The 14504-nt window shown below is 66.5% G+C and overlaps 1 protein-coding gene across 1 annotated transcript; it reads left to right on the plus strand.

Annotated features, from left to right (window-relative positions):
* Window positions 1-10497: 10497 nt before the first annotated feature.
* On the plus strand, window positions 10498-13985 carry METRN (meteorin, glial cell differentiation regulator). Its single transcript, XM_052772900.1, is given in 5 exon segments — window positions 10498-10640; window positions 11747-12168; window positions 12362-12421; window positions 12709-12767; window positions 12769-13985. Coding segments are annotated over 5 exon segments (885 nt in total). The 5' UTR covers window positions 10498-10554; the 3' UTR covers window positions 13027-13985.
* The last annotated feature ends 519 nt before the right edge of the window (window positions 13986-14504 follow it).

Below are 14504 nucleotides of genomic sequence, written 5' to 3' on the forward strand. Positions count from 1 at the left end.
GCCCAGGGAGCTGGGGAAATTCTGGCTTAGGTGCCAAAGCCGAGCTCTGCTCAAGTCCCCGCCACTTTCTGCTTAGCTGAGAGAACAGCTCATGTCCAGCAGCACTGGGAGATGCAGCTCCTGTCCTCCTCAGCCCTCAGCATGGGGGAATTGTAGGGAGGAGGCAAAGCTCCAGCCCCCCAGGCCTAGCCAGGTAAAACTTCCTCGCAACAGGCAGCGGGGTCCCCTCCAGCTGCTGCAAGCCCTTCCTACAGGAGCATTTGTCCTCTCTGTTAAGACCCATATCTCCCAAAGACATCAAGCCCTGACCTCCCTCCTTACCCCAGGCTGCCCCATGTCCCCTGGAGGGGACCCCACACCCAAGAGGAACACGGGATGCACAGACCAGAGCAGAGCTGGACCTCAACGTGCTGCCCTGGGCCCATCTCCCTCAGCCTCCTCCAGAGGTCCTGGCCCTCACCGCCATGAGAGGATGCTCATGCTTCAGCCAAGCTTTGCCCTGCTCCCCAATGACCAAAGTGAGGGGAAGAAGGAACAGCTCCTCTCGTGCTGGCTCCTGTCTGGCCTGGCCTCTCCTCAGTGCAAGCCCAGCCAGAGCCAGAGCATCCAGCATGTTACAGCCCTTCTCTTTGCCCCTCCTGGGCCCCGGAAGGGGTGAATAAAATGCAAGAGCCCACGAGAAGAGAGGAGCCAGGGGACCATGGCCCATGGCTGTCCCCCAGCCCCCTGTCCCCAGGACACGGATGTGCTCCTCAGGTACTGCTGAGACTTAAGCCTCTTCTTCAAACCCCTTCATCCCTCCAGACACGGCAATGGCCACGCAAACAGCGATGACCCTTTGCCCCTGGGCTCGGGGGTCTGGCCAGGAGCCAGGGTCAGGGTGAGATGGGTGGATGCCTGTCCAACATGGGAGCCATCGGCACGAGGCTTGTAGGATGCCAGGGCAGGCAGGCAGCATTCAGCCACGGGACTCCTCGCTGCAGGGGGTTAGGGGGGACTAAATGCCGACACAGGCTCCAAAAAGCCATTAGATGCATCCTGGAAGCAAAGGTGCTGGCCTGCTCCTGCTCCTGCTCCTAGGGCAGCCCCGCAGCCACCCGCTTCCCCCAGCCAGGAGCTGGGCACGGGTCACACCTGCAGCAGAGAAACCCTGGAGAAACGGCTTCTCCTGACCTGCCCTCTCCCCAAACACTCTCCTGTTCAGCCCCGGCCCCCTTCTCTGCACTGCTGGCCCTGGAGCACCCAGCAAACATGGCTGGTCCCTATAGCAGGTGGGCAGAGGTTGGGCGGGGGTGGGATGCTGCCAAAGGAGCCCTGCTCGCCCACGCACCCTATCCTGCTCCCTCCCACGCCATCAGCACCCACTTGCCTCCCGAATCCCCTTTCCCCTCTCTGGGTGCTGTTCCATCCACACAGGCACTGGTGAGGAGCAATGGGCCATGGTTTGGAGATGGGGAAACTGAGGTACGGACAGAGCGACGTGGCTTTGCCATGGAGCTGCCAGAGTCTGAGCCAGGTACAGCTTAAATCTGCAGAGTATGAAGGCAGGATCCGGCCCCCAAACTCAAAGTGCTCCTGCTCCAGCCACCCTTCCCCTGGCTGAAGCATGGTCATGTCCCCATGGGATGGTCAACATGGAGGTCACCCCTCCGGAGGGGACAAGGGGACCCTTTCCCCCTCCCACCTTCCTGCATGTGCCGTTCTGGCTTGAGCAAGGGTCCCTCCGTCCCCAGGAGCAGGATCTGGGGAGGTGCGAGGTTGCCAGTGCTGGGGATGCTTGTCCCGCTGCTCCCTGCCACCATGGAGCTGCTGGCATGGGGAGAAGAGCAGGCCTGGCGGATGGCAAAGAGATCGATGTGGGGGAAGCCAGCTCGGGGAAAAATAGATATCTAGCTCATTAAAAATGGATGCTTGAGCGAGTCCTCCCCACTCCAAAGCCACCTCCCTCTCTCTTCCTGGTAGCCAGAGTGAAATCAGCACCCAGCTTTCAGAGGAGGGGAGATGCCAGCATGGCACAGCGTTTGCTCTGCACCCGCTGCTCCCACCCTGCTGCGTGCTGAGACCCCCTGGGTGCTATGGAGGGGGCCCGAGACCCCCTGTACCCTGGGTGAGGGTGGTCGTGGAGCAGGATCTCTGCCAGGAGCATCCCCACTGCAGGGATTGCCACGCTCCGGCCTTCACTGCCCAGGCACTGCCATGTCCCACCAGTGCCGGCAGATGCCCAAGAGCCAGAGCCGTCCTGGCCTGGTGCCCTGTGGCACCCCTGGACCCCCACCCAGCCGAGGTCATGGCGGTCTCTGCCTGGATGCTGCCACAACCCAGTGCCTCAGTTTCCCCCATCCTGCCCCAGCGCTTCCATGGGGCTCAGCCTGCCCACCCAGCCCCCGGTGCCAGTCAGCCTCATATAGGGACCCCTCCACCCGTCCTCATTCCCTGCCCTGATGAAACAACCTGCCCCTGGCCCTCTCCCCCCCTTCCTGGGCTGCTTGGGGGTCCCCAGCCCCATGCTGGGCTCTGCAGGACCTCACTGTGGGGCTCAGCCCCCCCAGCCCCATCCCAGCTGGGACCTTCCCCTTCCTCCATCCCCTGGACCCCAGGATTGGGGGTGGCTGCCCCTGTGTGTCCCCCCCCAGCCTGTGTCACCCTGCACCCAAGGAAAGCCCTACCGAGGTGGTGGGGTGTCGGGGGGGTGGGGTGCAGACCCGGGGGTGCCAACGGTCCCAGTGGTGCCACCAAGGAGTACAAGGGGCAGTTTGAGGGCCGACAGCAGAACCGGGGTGGGGGGAGCAAGCAGCAGTCCTACACCCCGGTGACCCTGTCCCCACCGTGATGTCATCCTACACCCCCATCCCAAAGCATCTCCCCGTATCCACCCGACCCCCCCCCCCCCCATTACCCACCCGGTGATGCCCGGCCATGCTGGGGTGGGTGGGTGGGCCACCACCTTCCCCCCCCCGCCCCGGTCCCCAAACCGGGGATGGGGGGCCAGCATCACTTGGCGGGAGGAGGGGGGGGAGAGTCACACCGACCACCATCCTCTGTTCAGCTACCGGGAGAGGGGAAACGGGGGGGGTGGGGGGGGCGGGCGCCACCGGACCGGGAGCCCCGGGGCCGGGCCGGCTCCGCCGCCGTTATATAACGCGGCTCCATGATGCGGGATGCGGCGGGGGGCGGTTGCGGTGCCGGTGCCGGAGCCGGTGAAACCGGCACCGGCACCGGCACCGGCTTTGTGTTGTAAAGGGTTTTCCCGAGCGGCTCTTACCTCCAGCACCGTCTCCCGAAGCTCATGCCATGCCTTGTGCCCGTCCTCTTTTGGTCGCAGGAAAAAAAAAAAAACCACACCGGGAAGATAAACCGGGAACCCCCCCCCCCAGCCCCTCCGAATAATAAAAATAAAATAAAATTAAAAAATCCCCGTTGGAAAAGGGGCCGGATCCTGCCCGGCCCCCGCCCCAACCCCGCTAAACAACAGGAAAAATAAGCGGGGAGTAAGGGGAGGGGGGGGGAAATAGGGCCGGATCCGGATCCGGGGTGGGGGGTGGGGGGGATGGAGAAGGGGGGTCTCTCCTGCCAGCCAGCCCAGGGAGCCGGGAGCTGCTCGCACACGCACACGCGCGTTTGCACACCCGCACACGCGTGTCAGCAGCAGAGGCTGTTAAAGAGACACGGTCGCCGGTAGCGATAATGGATGGTAGCGGGATGGGACCGGCACAGGGACCGGCACCGGGAGGGAGCGGTGAGGTGAGGGTGCGGGACACGGAGGGAGAGATGCGGGTGGGGGGTGTGTGTGGGGGGGTGCGGGCAGGGTTGGGCTGGCAGCTGGGTGTGCAGGCAGGGGGAGAGAGGGGTGGGTGGGTGGGTGAATGCAGGGGTGGAAGGATGGGGGGATGGAGGGAGGGAGGGATGGAGGGATGAATGGAGGGGTGGAGGCATGGAGGGAGAGATGGAGGGATGGAGAGATGGAGGGAAGAATGGAGAAATGGAAGGATGGAGGGATGGAGGGTGAGATGGAGGGAAGGCTGGACGGACAGATGGATGCTTGCTCTGGCTCTCTCCCCACCAGGGTGCTGGCAGGCTGGACATCCCTGTGCAGACCCCTCTCACCCCGGCAGCCGGCTCAGGCCCTGCTGACAACCCCTGGGGTGCAGCAGGGATGATCGCTCCAGCTCCAGCACCCTGGGGTGCTGCACGTGCCCAGGGAGGGCTGCTGCACCCAGGTGCCGGGGGGGTTCACCTGCCCCGGCCATTGCTGGCGGCGGGACCTGGAGCTGGGGGATGCCCCATTGCTGCCCCCCCCATTTCCGATCGCCCCCAGCTCAGCATCCACCCAGCACCCCCAGTCTGGTGCCCAGATTCACCACTGCTCCCCAAAATGGAGGGAACTGGTTAGGTGCCACATTCAACCCTGTTCCCTCTGCCTTCCCCTCGCACAGCCCCATGTGAGCAGTGGCACCAGCTCGGCCGGTTGCCCCCAGCTGGGCCCTGGGGAGGCTGATGTTGCTGCCTGGTTCCAGCCGCCTGGCTCCTGCTTCCATTATTTATAAGGCAGGTCGGGTTTCGCACTGGCAGCCGGGAGGGAGTTTGGGGGAGGAGACTGTGCACACACTCACACTTGCACTCACACTCACACTCACCCCCCCATCCCACCCTGCTCAGAGGGTGACAAATGCAGGAAAAGGAGCCGGAGGGGCCGGTGACTGCAGAGACATGGGGGTCAGTGACCTCATCCAGGTGACATGTCTTTTCCCCATCGCCTGAGGAACTGGGGGTCCTTCCCCCCATGATCCTTTGTCCCCCCAGCAGTGCCCGGTCCCCTTGTGATGCCTCATCCCCATGGGGGTGTCCCAGGGGAATTCTCACCAAGCAGCACCCCGGGAGCAGCAGGTGGTGGTCCAGCCCTCCAGGGACACGCTCTGCTCCCAGAGCAAGCCCAGTGCCAGCAGGACTGGCAGGCACAGGGAGGCAGTCGGGCCCCAGATGGTCCCTGTTGTCCCCTTGATCCTGGCACAGCCCCATTGTCACTAACCCCTGCCAGCTCTGGGCCCCTGACGGACATGTTGGGGTGGCCCCATGTCCTGGGGACATTTTCATGCCAAGAAGGATCACAACTCCACACGCTGGAGGAGTCCCTGGACAGGGGATGTCTCCGTGCACATGTCCCCAGTGGAGGGGACACAGCTGGGGTGGACCCCCTGGGCTGGGTACCCACACCCTGAGGTGCCCGGCTGCCCCAGCTCACCCCACAGCCGCGGGCAACCCCGGCTTGTCAACCTGTGCTGTGGCAGGGCAGGGTCCCTGAACTTCCCTGGTCCATGGGGACCGTCCCTCCCGGGTGCCAGGAGAGTGGTGGCCAGCGTCCCCATGCTCAGGCCAGGGCGGTAACCAAGAGCCAAGCGACACCGCTCCTTCACACCTCATCTTTATGTGAACTGCCAGAACCCCATTGGCCTCCGTTGCCCTCCCATCCCCACCCTGGGGATGCTGAAGGGTCTCACCCCACGCACCCAGCCCACCCCATGCCGATGGCACCCCGGGGCCAAGCATCACCTGTCCAGCCGGACCACCGGTGCCAAAGCTGGACCGCACTGCGCCGGGTGCCATCACCGCGGCAACCGCCGTCGCCTAGCGCCGGCTGTCTCCCGGTAACCCGTCGCCTAGCAATGGGGGATTTTTCACAGCTCGGGATGAAGAGTTGAAAGTTATTTTTAGCCCGGGCTGCGAATCAATAGGCAGCTCCATTCGCCGCCCCACAGGATGCACGCGCGGGGCCTTGCTGCGGTGGCGGAGTGGGGGGGGGGGGCTGCCGAGGGGAGTGGGGTGGCCTGGCCAGCCTAGGGTCATCACCCCAGCACAGCCCCCAGGGGATCCCCCCCCCCCAGGGCTCAGCCCCCTTTGTGCTGACCCCAGGGCTCAGCCCCTCTGGCCCCCCTCAGTGCCCTCCATAGGGCTCGGACCCCGGGCCCCCCCCGAGTCTCAGACACCCCCCATGGCTCCCTTCCCCCTCCAGGCCACACACAGGTGAGGGTGGGTGAGGGCAGGGCCCAGCCATGGGGTCTCTTGGGCTTCTGCAGGGACCCTCACATGGCCATGGGGATGATCACGCCACTGTGGGGACCCTCATGTCACTGTGGGGACCCTCATCCAGCTGCTGGGAGCCTCATCCAGCTGCTGGGAGCCTCATCCTGCCATGTCTCCCGCTAGTGTGGACCCCCACCTTGCCATGGGAACCCTTGCTCTGCCATGGGGACCTCCACCTTGCCATGGGGACCCCCACCTTGTGTTGAGGACCCCCACCTTACTATGGAGAACCCCCCTTTGCCATGGGGAACCCCACCTTGCCATGGGAACCCTTGCTCTGCCATGGGGACCTCCACCTTGCCATGGGGACCCCCACCTTGTGTTGAGGACCCCCACCTTACTATGGAGAACCCCCCTTTGCCATGGGGAACCCCACCTTGCCATGGGGGCCCTTGCCTTGCCATGGAGACCTCTGCCCTGCCATGGAAGACCCCTGCTTTGCAATAGGGACCACCACCTTGCCATGGCAACCCTTGCCTTGTCATGAGGACCCTCGCCCTGTGGTTCCCCTCCTGAGAGCCTCCCTGAGCTCCTCCAGCCTCTCTAGGGCTCGTGCCTGCCCTCAGGGGCACCAGCCTGGAGGTCCAGATGCTCAGGGGCACGGGGAGGGGACGGAGCCTGTTTGGCACCCAGGTTCCATGGGGAAGGGCTGGGGGTATCCCCGCATGGCCCCGGGGCTGGGCCAGGAGTTGAGGCGAGGCTCCTCAGCTATTTTTTAAAGATTAGGTGGGTGCCTACCACAGCCGCATCTCCTGCGGGTGCTCTGGTGGGTGGGAGAGCTCCCCACGCAGCCATGGGGGGCAGAGCAGCGGGATGGAGAGAGACTGGGGACGAGCAGCCCTCCAAGGTTCCAGACCCCCCGAGTTCCCCTTTTCCCTTTCCAGGAGGGTTTCTGCCTCCGGGCACAGCCCAGTCTGGAGCATCCGTGCCCTTGCCATCACTCACCCACGGCGCAGGGTGGAGAGTGCTCAGATCCACCCCACGGAGACCCTTTGTGGGCATGGGGGATGCCCCAGCTCCATGGGGAAGCCCAAAGACCTGCTCGGTGGAGGGGACTGCCCAGGAAAGGAGAAAGCTCTGCTGAAGCTGGGTGATCTGGCAGGGAGATGGAAAATAATCAAAAAGCACAAAGGAAAGAACCAGGGTCCCTCCTGCTGTGGGGGGGACATGGAACTCCAAAGCCCTGGGTGCCCCATAGGTGGCAGATGGGTTGAGGGCCCCTCGGCCACCTGCACTGGCACAGCTTGAGACCCCCTGGAGCACACATCCAGCTCTGGGGTCCCAGCACAAGGCAGAGCTGGACCTGTTCAGAGCGGGTCCAGAGTGGACCACAGAAATGGCCAGGGAGCTGGAAGAACCTCTCCTGTGGAGAAAGGCTGGGAGAGGTGGGGTTGTTCAGCCTGGAGAAGACCTTCCTGCAGCCTGTCAACATATAAGGGGGCTCAGAAGAACGATGGAGAGAGGCTTTTCACCAGAACCTGTAGTGACAGGAGAAGGGGTGATGGGTTTAAAATGGCAGAAGGTGGATTTAGCTTGGCTCTAAGGAAGAAATGTGTTGCGGTGAGGGTGGTGAGAGGCTGGAGGAGGTTACCCAGAGGAGCTGCGGATGCCCCATCCCTGGGGGGCCTCAAGGCCCTGGATGGGGCTGGAGCAGGCTGACCCCAGGGGGGATGTCCCTGACCCCGCGGGGAATGTCCCTGCCCAGGGCAGGGGTTGGACCGGGTGATCTTCGAAGGTCCCATTCGGTGAGTCGATGCTGTGCTCCGCTGCAGGACGTGGCTTCCCCCCACCCACCCGCTCCCCGTAGACCCTCGGGGTCCCCCAGCCCCGGGACGGCGTGGGGGGCGGGCGGAGCAGCCGCCGTGCCCGCGGTCACAAGAGGGCACTGCGAGCCCGAGCATCCCGGGGCCTCGCTGACCGGAGCGGGGCGGGGGGGGGAAGCCCGGGGCCGAGCCGGGAACCCGGAGCGACCCGGGACCCTCTTGCAGGGACCGGCGCTTTCCCCTGCCCCCCTGCTCGGGCAGCTCCCGGGCGGCTACCGGCCCCCAGCCCCCTGGGGTGCAACCCTCCCTGCGGCAACCGGGAACAACGGGGACAAGGCCAGGGGACACAGCGGGGATGCCGGGTAGGGCCAGGGGACGCGACCATCGCCCAGAGCCCCCGGGCACGGCCGGCAGCCCCGGGGACGCGGCGTTTCGGCCGGTGGCAGCTCCGATAAAGCCCAGAGCTGCTTTGCCCCACCGGCTGGTCCAGAAGGTTGAGCTAACTGGTGGGTGCTTGGGGTGGGTGGGCTTTGCCTGGTCCTGGGTCAGTCCCAGCTCCGGTGGCCGCTCCGAAGGGGCTGATGGCCCCCCCCTCGATGGCCGTGCCCCTAAGGCAGGGGTGCCCCCGGCCCGGCGGCGCGGGGGAGGGAAGCCAGGGCTGGCCGCGGTGGGTTTGTCCGGCTGGTGCTGAGGTTTCTGCCCGAGCACCCGGTTAAGGTGGCTCAGGGTGCTGCACAGCTGGGCTGTGGCAGGGGGCCGGGGGTGCCAGCTCACCCCGGGGTGCTGGGGTGGGGTTAGGGCAGACTCACCGCCATGTACCCACGGGGATGGCGACACCGGGCTCCAGCCTGCAAAGAGCCACGTCCCACCAACCCACACTCTGGGGTGTCCCAAGGGAAAGTCCCCTGAGGGTGCTGAGCACCCCACCAGGAGGGGAATCGGTGGGGTGAGGTCCCTGCCTGGGGACAACAGCACCCGGTGGCACCAGTGCCACCCCACCTCTGGTGCCACCTCGCCTCTGGTGTCACCACACCTCTGGTGTCACCTCGCCTCTGGTGCCACCTCACCTCTGGGGACCTGGCAGAGGCTGTTTGTGGGCTCCCTGGCTGGCCCTCCCCACCCAGAGCTCTGACCCCAACTGGGCCCACTTCCCCATGGTGGCACAGGGTCCGGTCCCCGGACCATGGCTCCCATGTCACTGTGATCTGGCTTCGCCATCGCAGCCAGGCCCCTGAGCCCAGCCACCCTCCGGCAAACCCCACGCGGCGGCTGGTAGTCTCAGCACGAGGGCCAGCAGGCACAGAGCCCCCCACCCTGACACCCCAAGACCCCGACCCCCCCCCCCAACTGGCTCCACCTTAACCCGCAGCCCCTCTGGCCCCTCATTTTTCCACGGATTCCAGCAGCTTGACTTCTTTCAGCATCACTTCATGGCCAGAGAGCTGCGAATCCCCCTCTCCCCCTCCTGCCAACCCCCCCCGCCCCCGACCCCCTCCCCTTTCCCCCTTCCCCTCTTTCTTTCCACCATCCAAATTTACAATCCCTCATTTCCATTCTGCTCCACCCTCTCTCCGGGTACTTTGTTCCCGGCCTGTATCATCCCATCCCAATTGTTCGGTGTTTATTTCAAACATTTTGGCGGGCTGTCACTGGATGGAAACTTAATTAATTGTGGGGTTTGTGGTGCCAGCACAATAGCGGCTGAAAGGGGGGGAAAGACGGGGGTGTTAAAATCCCGAGGGGCAGGTTTGGGGGGGGGGGGAAAGTGGGGGTTCGGGTGTGTGTGACTCCCGCGCCAAGCCCTCTGCCACGCACCTCTGCTTAGCCCTGGTGAAGAAAATCCCCCCTGCGGGGAGAGGGGTGCTGGGGGGGGGGGGGGTGTAGTTTATATGGAGGGTGGAGTGTGTGTAACTCTTGGGGTACACAGTGGGAGGGGGTGTAAACCAGGGGTGGCTGTAGCCTGGGGCCTGCGTAGACTGGGGTGTGTATAGCTTGGGGTGTGCATGGCCTGGGGTGGGCATAGTTTGGGATGTGCATAGTTTGGGGTGTCTGTAGCCTGGGGTGTGCTTAACTTGGGGTGTGCACAGCCTGGGGTGCCAATAGCCTGGGGTGTGCATAGTTTGGGGAGTCTGTAGCCTGGGGTGGGCATAACTCGGGGTGTCCATAGCCTGGGGTGTGTACAGCTTGGGCTGTGCATAACTTGGGGTATATGTAGCCCGGGGTGTGCGTAACTCGGGGTGCGCGTAGCCTTGCCTGTGTGCAGTTGGGGTGTACCCAGCCTGGGCTGCCTGTAGCCCGGGCTGTGCGCAGCCACGGGTGTACGTAACTCGGGATGCACACAACCGGGGATGTCTGTAGCCCGGGGTGCACCCGCCGTGCCCCAGCCCCGGGGTCCCCCCACCTCGCCCCGGGCCGCTGGCAGCCGGCCCGGCCGGTATCCCCCCACCCCGGGGAGCCCCGGCGCTGCGGCCCCCGGCCTGGGGGGGGTCCCGGGGAGGCTCCCCGGGGATGCCCGGGGCGGGCGCTGCCGGTGCCGGAGAAGGGGGGGTGCCGGGGGGCGGCCCCGCCCCGCCGCCGCCATTGGCGGAAAGTTTGGGGCGCGGCGCGGGGTGGCGGCCCCGCTCCCCCCCCCCGCCCGCCGGTGCGGGCAGCGGTGCGGGCAGGGCCGGGCAGGGCCGGGCCGGGCCGCCCCGGGGCCGCCGCGGGCGCGGCCATGTGGGCGCTGCGGGCGCTGTGCCTGGCCGGGCTGGGCGCGGCGCTCGGCGGTGCCTCGGCGGATCAGTGCAGCTGGAGGGGCAGGTAGGCACCGGTACCGGCACCGGCACCGGCACCGGCACCGGCACCGGCACCGGCACCGGCACCGGCACCGGGGGCGGGCGGGGGGGGGGCAGCCCGGGGGGCGGGCGGGGGCACACACATGGGTCCCCCCCCGGGGTGTTCCCGCCGCCCGGGCAGGGCAGGCTCGGGGGGAGGGTGGCTGTCGTGTGTGTCGTCCCCCCCCGCCGGACAGGCAGCGGGGAGGGGCTGCCACCACCTCCTGCATCCGCGGGGCAGGGTCACGGGTGGGATGCTGGGACCTGCGCCTGCCTCAGTTTCCCCACTCCTGGGTGCGGCTGCCCCCCCCCGCCCCTGGAGGGATGCTGGTCCCCGGGGTGCAGGGGCCATAGGGCTCCCCGCCTCTCCGGGAACTCCTTCCCGAGCTCTCCCCCCACCCCGTGAAACGCAGCTCTGCGGCCGGCGGGGACCCCAGCCCCTCGCCAGGGCCCGACACGCCGCTGCCCGCGGTGGGGAAGGCGCCGAGCTCCGGAACAAAGAGCCGGGGCTCGCCAGGAGGGGCTGCCGCCAGCCCCACGCGGGGGGCGTGGGGGGCCACGGGGACCACGAGCAGCGTGGCCGGGACAAAGCAGCCCCACGGCTGCCTCCGCTCCCCCCAGCCTGGCTTTCCCACTTGTCCTCCCCCCCCGCCCCCCCGCTAAAAACGTGGCTCCGGACACCATTTACATGCGAGTCTGATTCCTGCGGGGGGGGGGGGGTGTAACCCTCCCACCACCCACCGGGGATCCCCCAAAGCAAGGGAATACACAACCCCAAGGCCACGGGCAGCCTGGCAGGGGTGGCCTGGGAGCCCACCCTGGGTGCGAGTGGAGGGCCTGTGCTGCCGCGGCCCCCCCTCAGCCCCCCTGGGAAGGTGCCAGGAAACACAAGCACCCCCCAAATGATGCACTTGCACCCCGAGTCTGAGGCATCGAGGGTTTGGTGCTATTCCTCCCCGTGTTCATCCCGCACGCCTCCGCAGAGGTGCTGCTCAAGAGTGCTGGGGTGCTGCCACACCGGGGGGATGTGGGCTGGGGGGGGTCCCCATCTCCTGGAGGGTCCCAGCTGATGGGAGCCGCTGTGCCTCGCAGCGGGCTGTCGCAGGAGGCAGGCAGCGTGGAGCAGCTCTCCCTGCACTGCGCCGAGGGCTCGCTGGAATGGCTGTACCCCACGGGGGCCCTTCGCCTCCGCCTGGCCCCCCGCCTGCCCCCCCCTACCACTGCCGTCAAGGGCAGGAGCCCCCAGCATGTCACCGCCTGCGTCAAACCCGCCGGCACCTTCCGGGGGGCTCAGCTCTACCTGGAGAGGGAGGGAGTGCTGGAGCTGCTGCTGCCGGAGGCCCCCCGCCCTCGCGTCCGCTGCTTCAGCTGGCTGCCCCGGGAGAAGGTGGCTCTTTTCCTGCAGGCCACCCCGCACCGCGACATCAGCCGCCGCATCGCCGCCTTCCGCTACGAGCTGCGGGGGGACTGGCTGGCCCGCCCGGCACTGCCCGCCGCCAGCTTCACCGGAGAAGGTGAGCGCCGAGCGTCCCGGGTCAGCCTGCCTCAGTTTCCTTGGGGCTGCCTCTGCCTCCCTTGCCAGGGTGTCCCCGGTCTGCGTGGAGGTGAAGGGATGGAGGGGCCGGATCCGGGGTGGTCCCCCCCAAGGCCGGTCACCGGCAGCCACTGCGGTGATGGGTGGTAACGGGCTGTGCTTGGCCGTTGCAGGGGCGTGCCGGCCGTGCAACGACACCGAGATCCTGATGGCCATTTGCACTAGTGACTTTGGTAAGTGCAGCCCCCATGGGTGCTGGGAGGGTCCTGGGACCCCAGGGTAGGGAAGGAAACTCAAACTGGGGGGGCAACAGCCCCTCAGGCAGCCCTGGTCTCGCCCTCCTGGGCTGGCCTGGCTTGGGCTGTGGCCATCAGTGTCACAGAGGATGCTGCGGGATGGGGATGAGGACGGGGATGGGGACAGAGATGGGAATGGAGATGGGGATGGGAATGGGGATGGGGAGAGGGATGGGGACAGGGACAGGGACACACTGATACCCCTCCCTGCATTCCCCCTGCAGTGATTCGTGGCAGCATCCGGAGCGTCTCCAATGACGTGGAGCTGCAGGAATCCGTCATCGGGGGTGAGCGCCGCCCGCATCCACCGCCAAAAGTTCCCCCTCTTCCAGGTGGGGGGGCAGCCAGGCCGGCCGGCGGGCAGCATCCACACCCCACTGCGCTGCGGCGTCAAGCCAGGCCCCGGCACCTTCCTTTTCACGGGTTGGCTGCATTTCGGTGAAGCCTGGCTGAGCTGCGCACCCCGCTATAGGGACTTCCAGCGCATCTACGAGGGGGCACGGCGCACACGCCAGAACCCCTGCGAGTTCCCCGTGGACTGAGGGGCTCGGGGAAGGCAGCCCGGCCCTGCGGGTGCTGGGGGCCTGGGGTCCCACAGGCAGCGAGATCATCCCTGGGGGGATGGAGGGGTAGCATGCCAGCAGGGATGGTGCCCAGAGGGAGGGCAGCACTTCGGTCCTCGCTGGGTAGTCAGGCCCCAGCAGCACCCGCCACCGGGCTGGGGAGGGTCCCGGGAAAATCCTGCCGGAAGGGAAGGGATTTTCCCAGGGCGCACTTGCCAGTGGTCCCCAAGGGACCTGCCCGGGTATGGGGTGCAGCGGCATGGGGCAATGGGTTAGGGGCTCCCAGGGGACTGGGGTGCTGCAGGCTCGGGGTGCTGCATGCTCAGGGGATGCTGCGGGCTCGGGGATGTTCTGGGGCACAGTGGGTCCAGCACGATGGGGGCAGCTGTCCCCCCCCGGGAGGGCTCGGTGGCGGGAGGCCGTGGCAGTGGGTGGCCGTGGTGACAGGGCTGGGGACACGGTGTGGTTGCGGAAGGGCCAGGAGGTGGATCTGCAATGTCGGGGGTGGAGAGGGGAGCAGGACGGCGGTGAGCCTTGCCCTGGCCCTGCCTGCAATGTGGGGCTCGGGCAGGAGCCGTGGGGTGGATGCCGAGGAAGAGGAGCGAGGCCGAAGGGAGCGAGGGGGATGGCAAGGCGGGAGGAAGGCTGGCGCGGGGACCAGAGATGTGCCTGGCACAGCCGGGGCAGGACCAAAGCGCCGATGCAGGAAGGTGCTGGAGGAGCCGGGAGAGGTCGGGCAGTGCCACCCATCACTGCCAGCCTGGGGCCGTGGCCTCGTGGTGGCTGCCGGGTGCTGCTGTGCCAGGTGGCCAGTGGCAGGGCATGCCATGCCAGCCAGGGGGAATTTTTGACCGTGGGGGTGGGGGGCATCGTATGTGCACTAAAATTATAATGATACCAAATTTGTGACTTTTTTTATAAACTAAGCTGTATTTGTAGCGTGTGCGTTGTGTGTCTCCTTTTTTAAAAAAGCTGAGCGGGATGTTCACCAACAGGCACCGCGGGTGAGTGCCGGTGCCGGTGCGTGCCAGGGTGCGAAGCCCTGCCTCCCCCTGTGCCAGCTCCAACCACTGACCCTACCTCCTGGGGGGCTGGAAAGAGCCCTACTCTTTATATATCTGTATGTAGAGAGAGATAATATTGCTGTTTCTAAATGCTGCCTCCCTGGTGTCCCCTGGAGTGGGTCACTTTAGGGTTCCTCACCCTGAGTATCACCGAGCGAGTGGGGCCGGGGCTGGGGGCGGGTGGCTCCGTGCCGGGTGGGTGACCCCGCCGGCGGAGCCGCTGTCAGGGCCGATTCTCGTCAGAGCCGCTGGCCACAAGGCCTCATTGTGCCGGGCTGCACAGTGCCAGCTTCCCAGCCCTGCTCGCTCCCGCCCTGCCGCTGTCCCCCTCCACGGGGGCTCCAGTCCCCAGCCTCTGGGTCCCACTCCTCCGGGCTGCACAGGCATCCCCGG

This window comes from Harpia harpyja, chromosome 21 (genome assembly GCF_026419915.1).
Source record: "Harpia harpyja isolate bHarHar1 chromosome 21, bHarHar1 primary haplotype, whole genome shotgun sequence".
NCBI lineage: Eukaryota > Metazoa > Chordata > Aves > Accipitriformes > Accipitridae > Harpia > Harpia harpyja.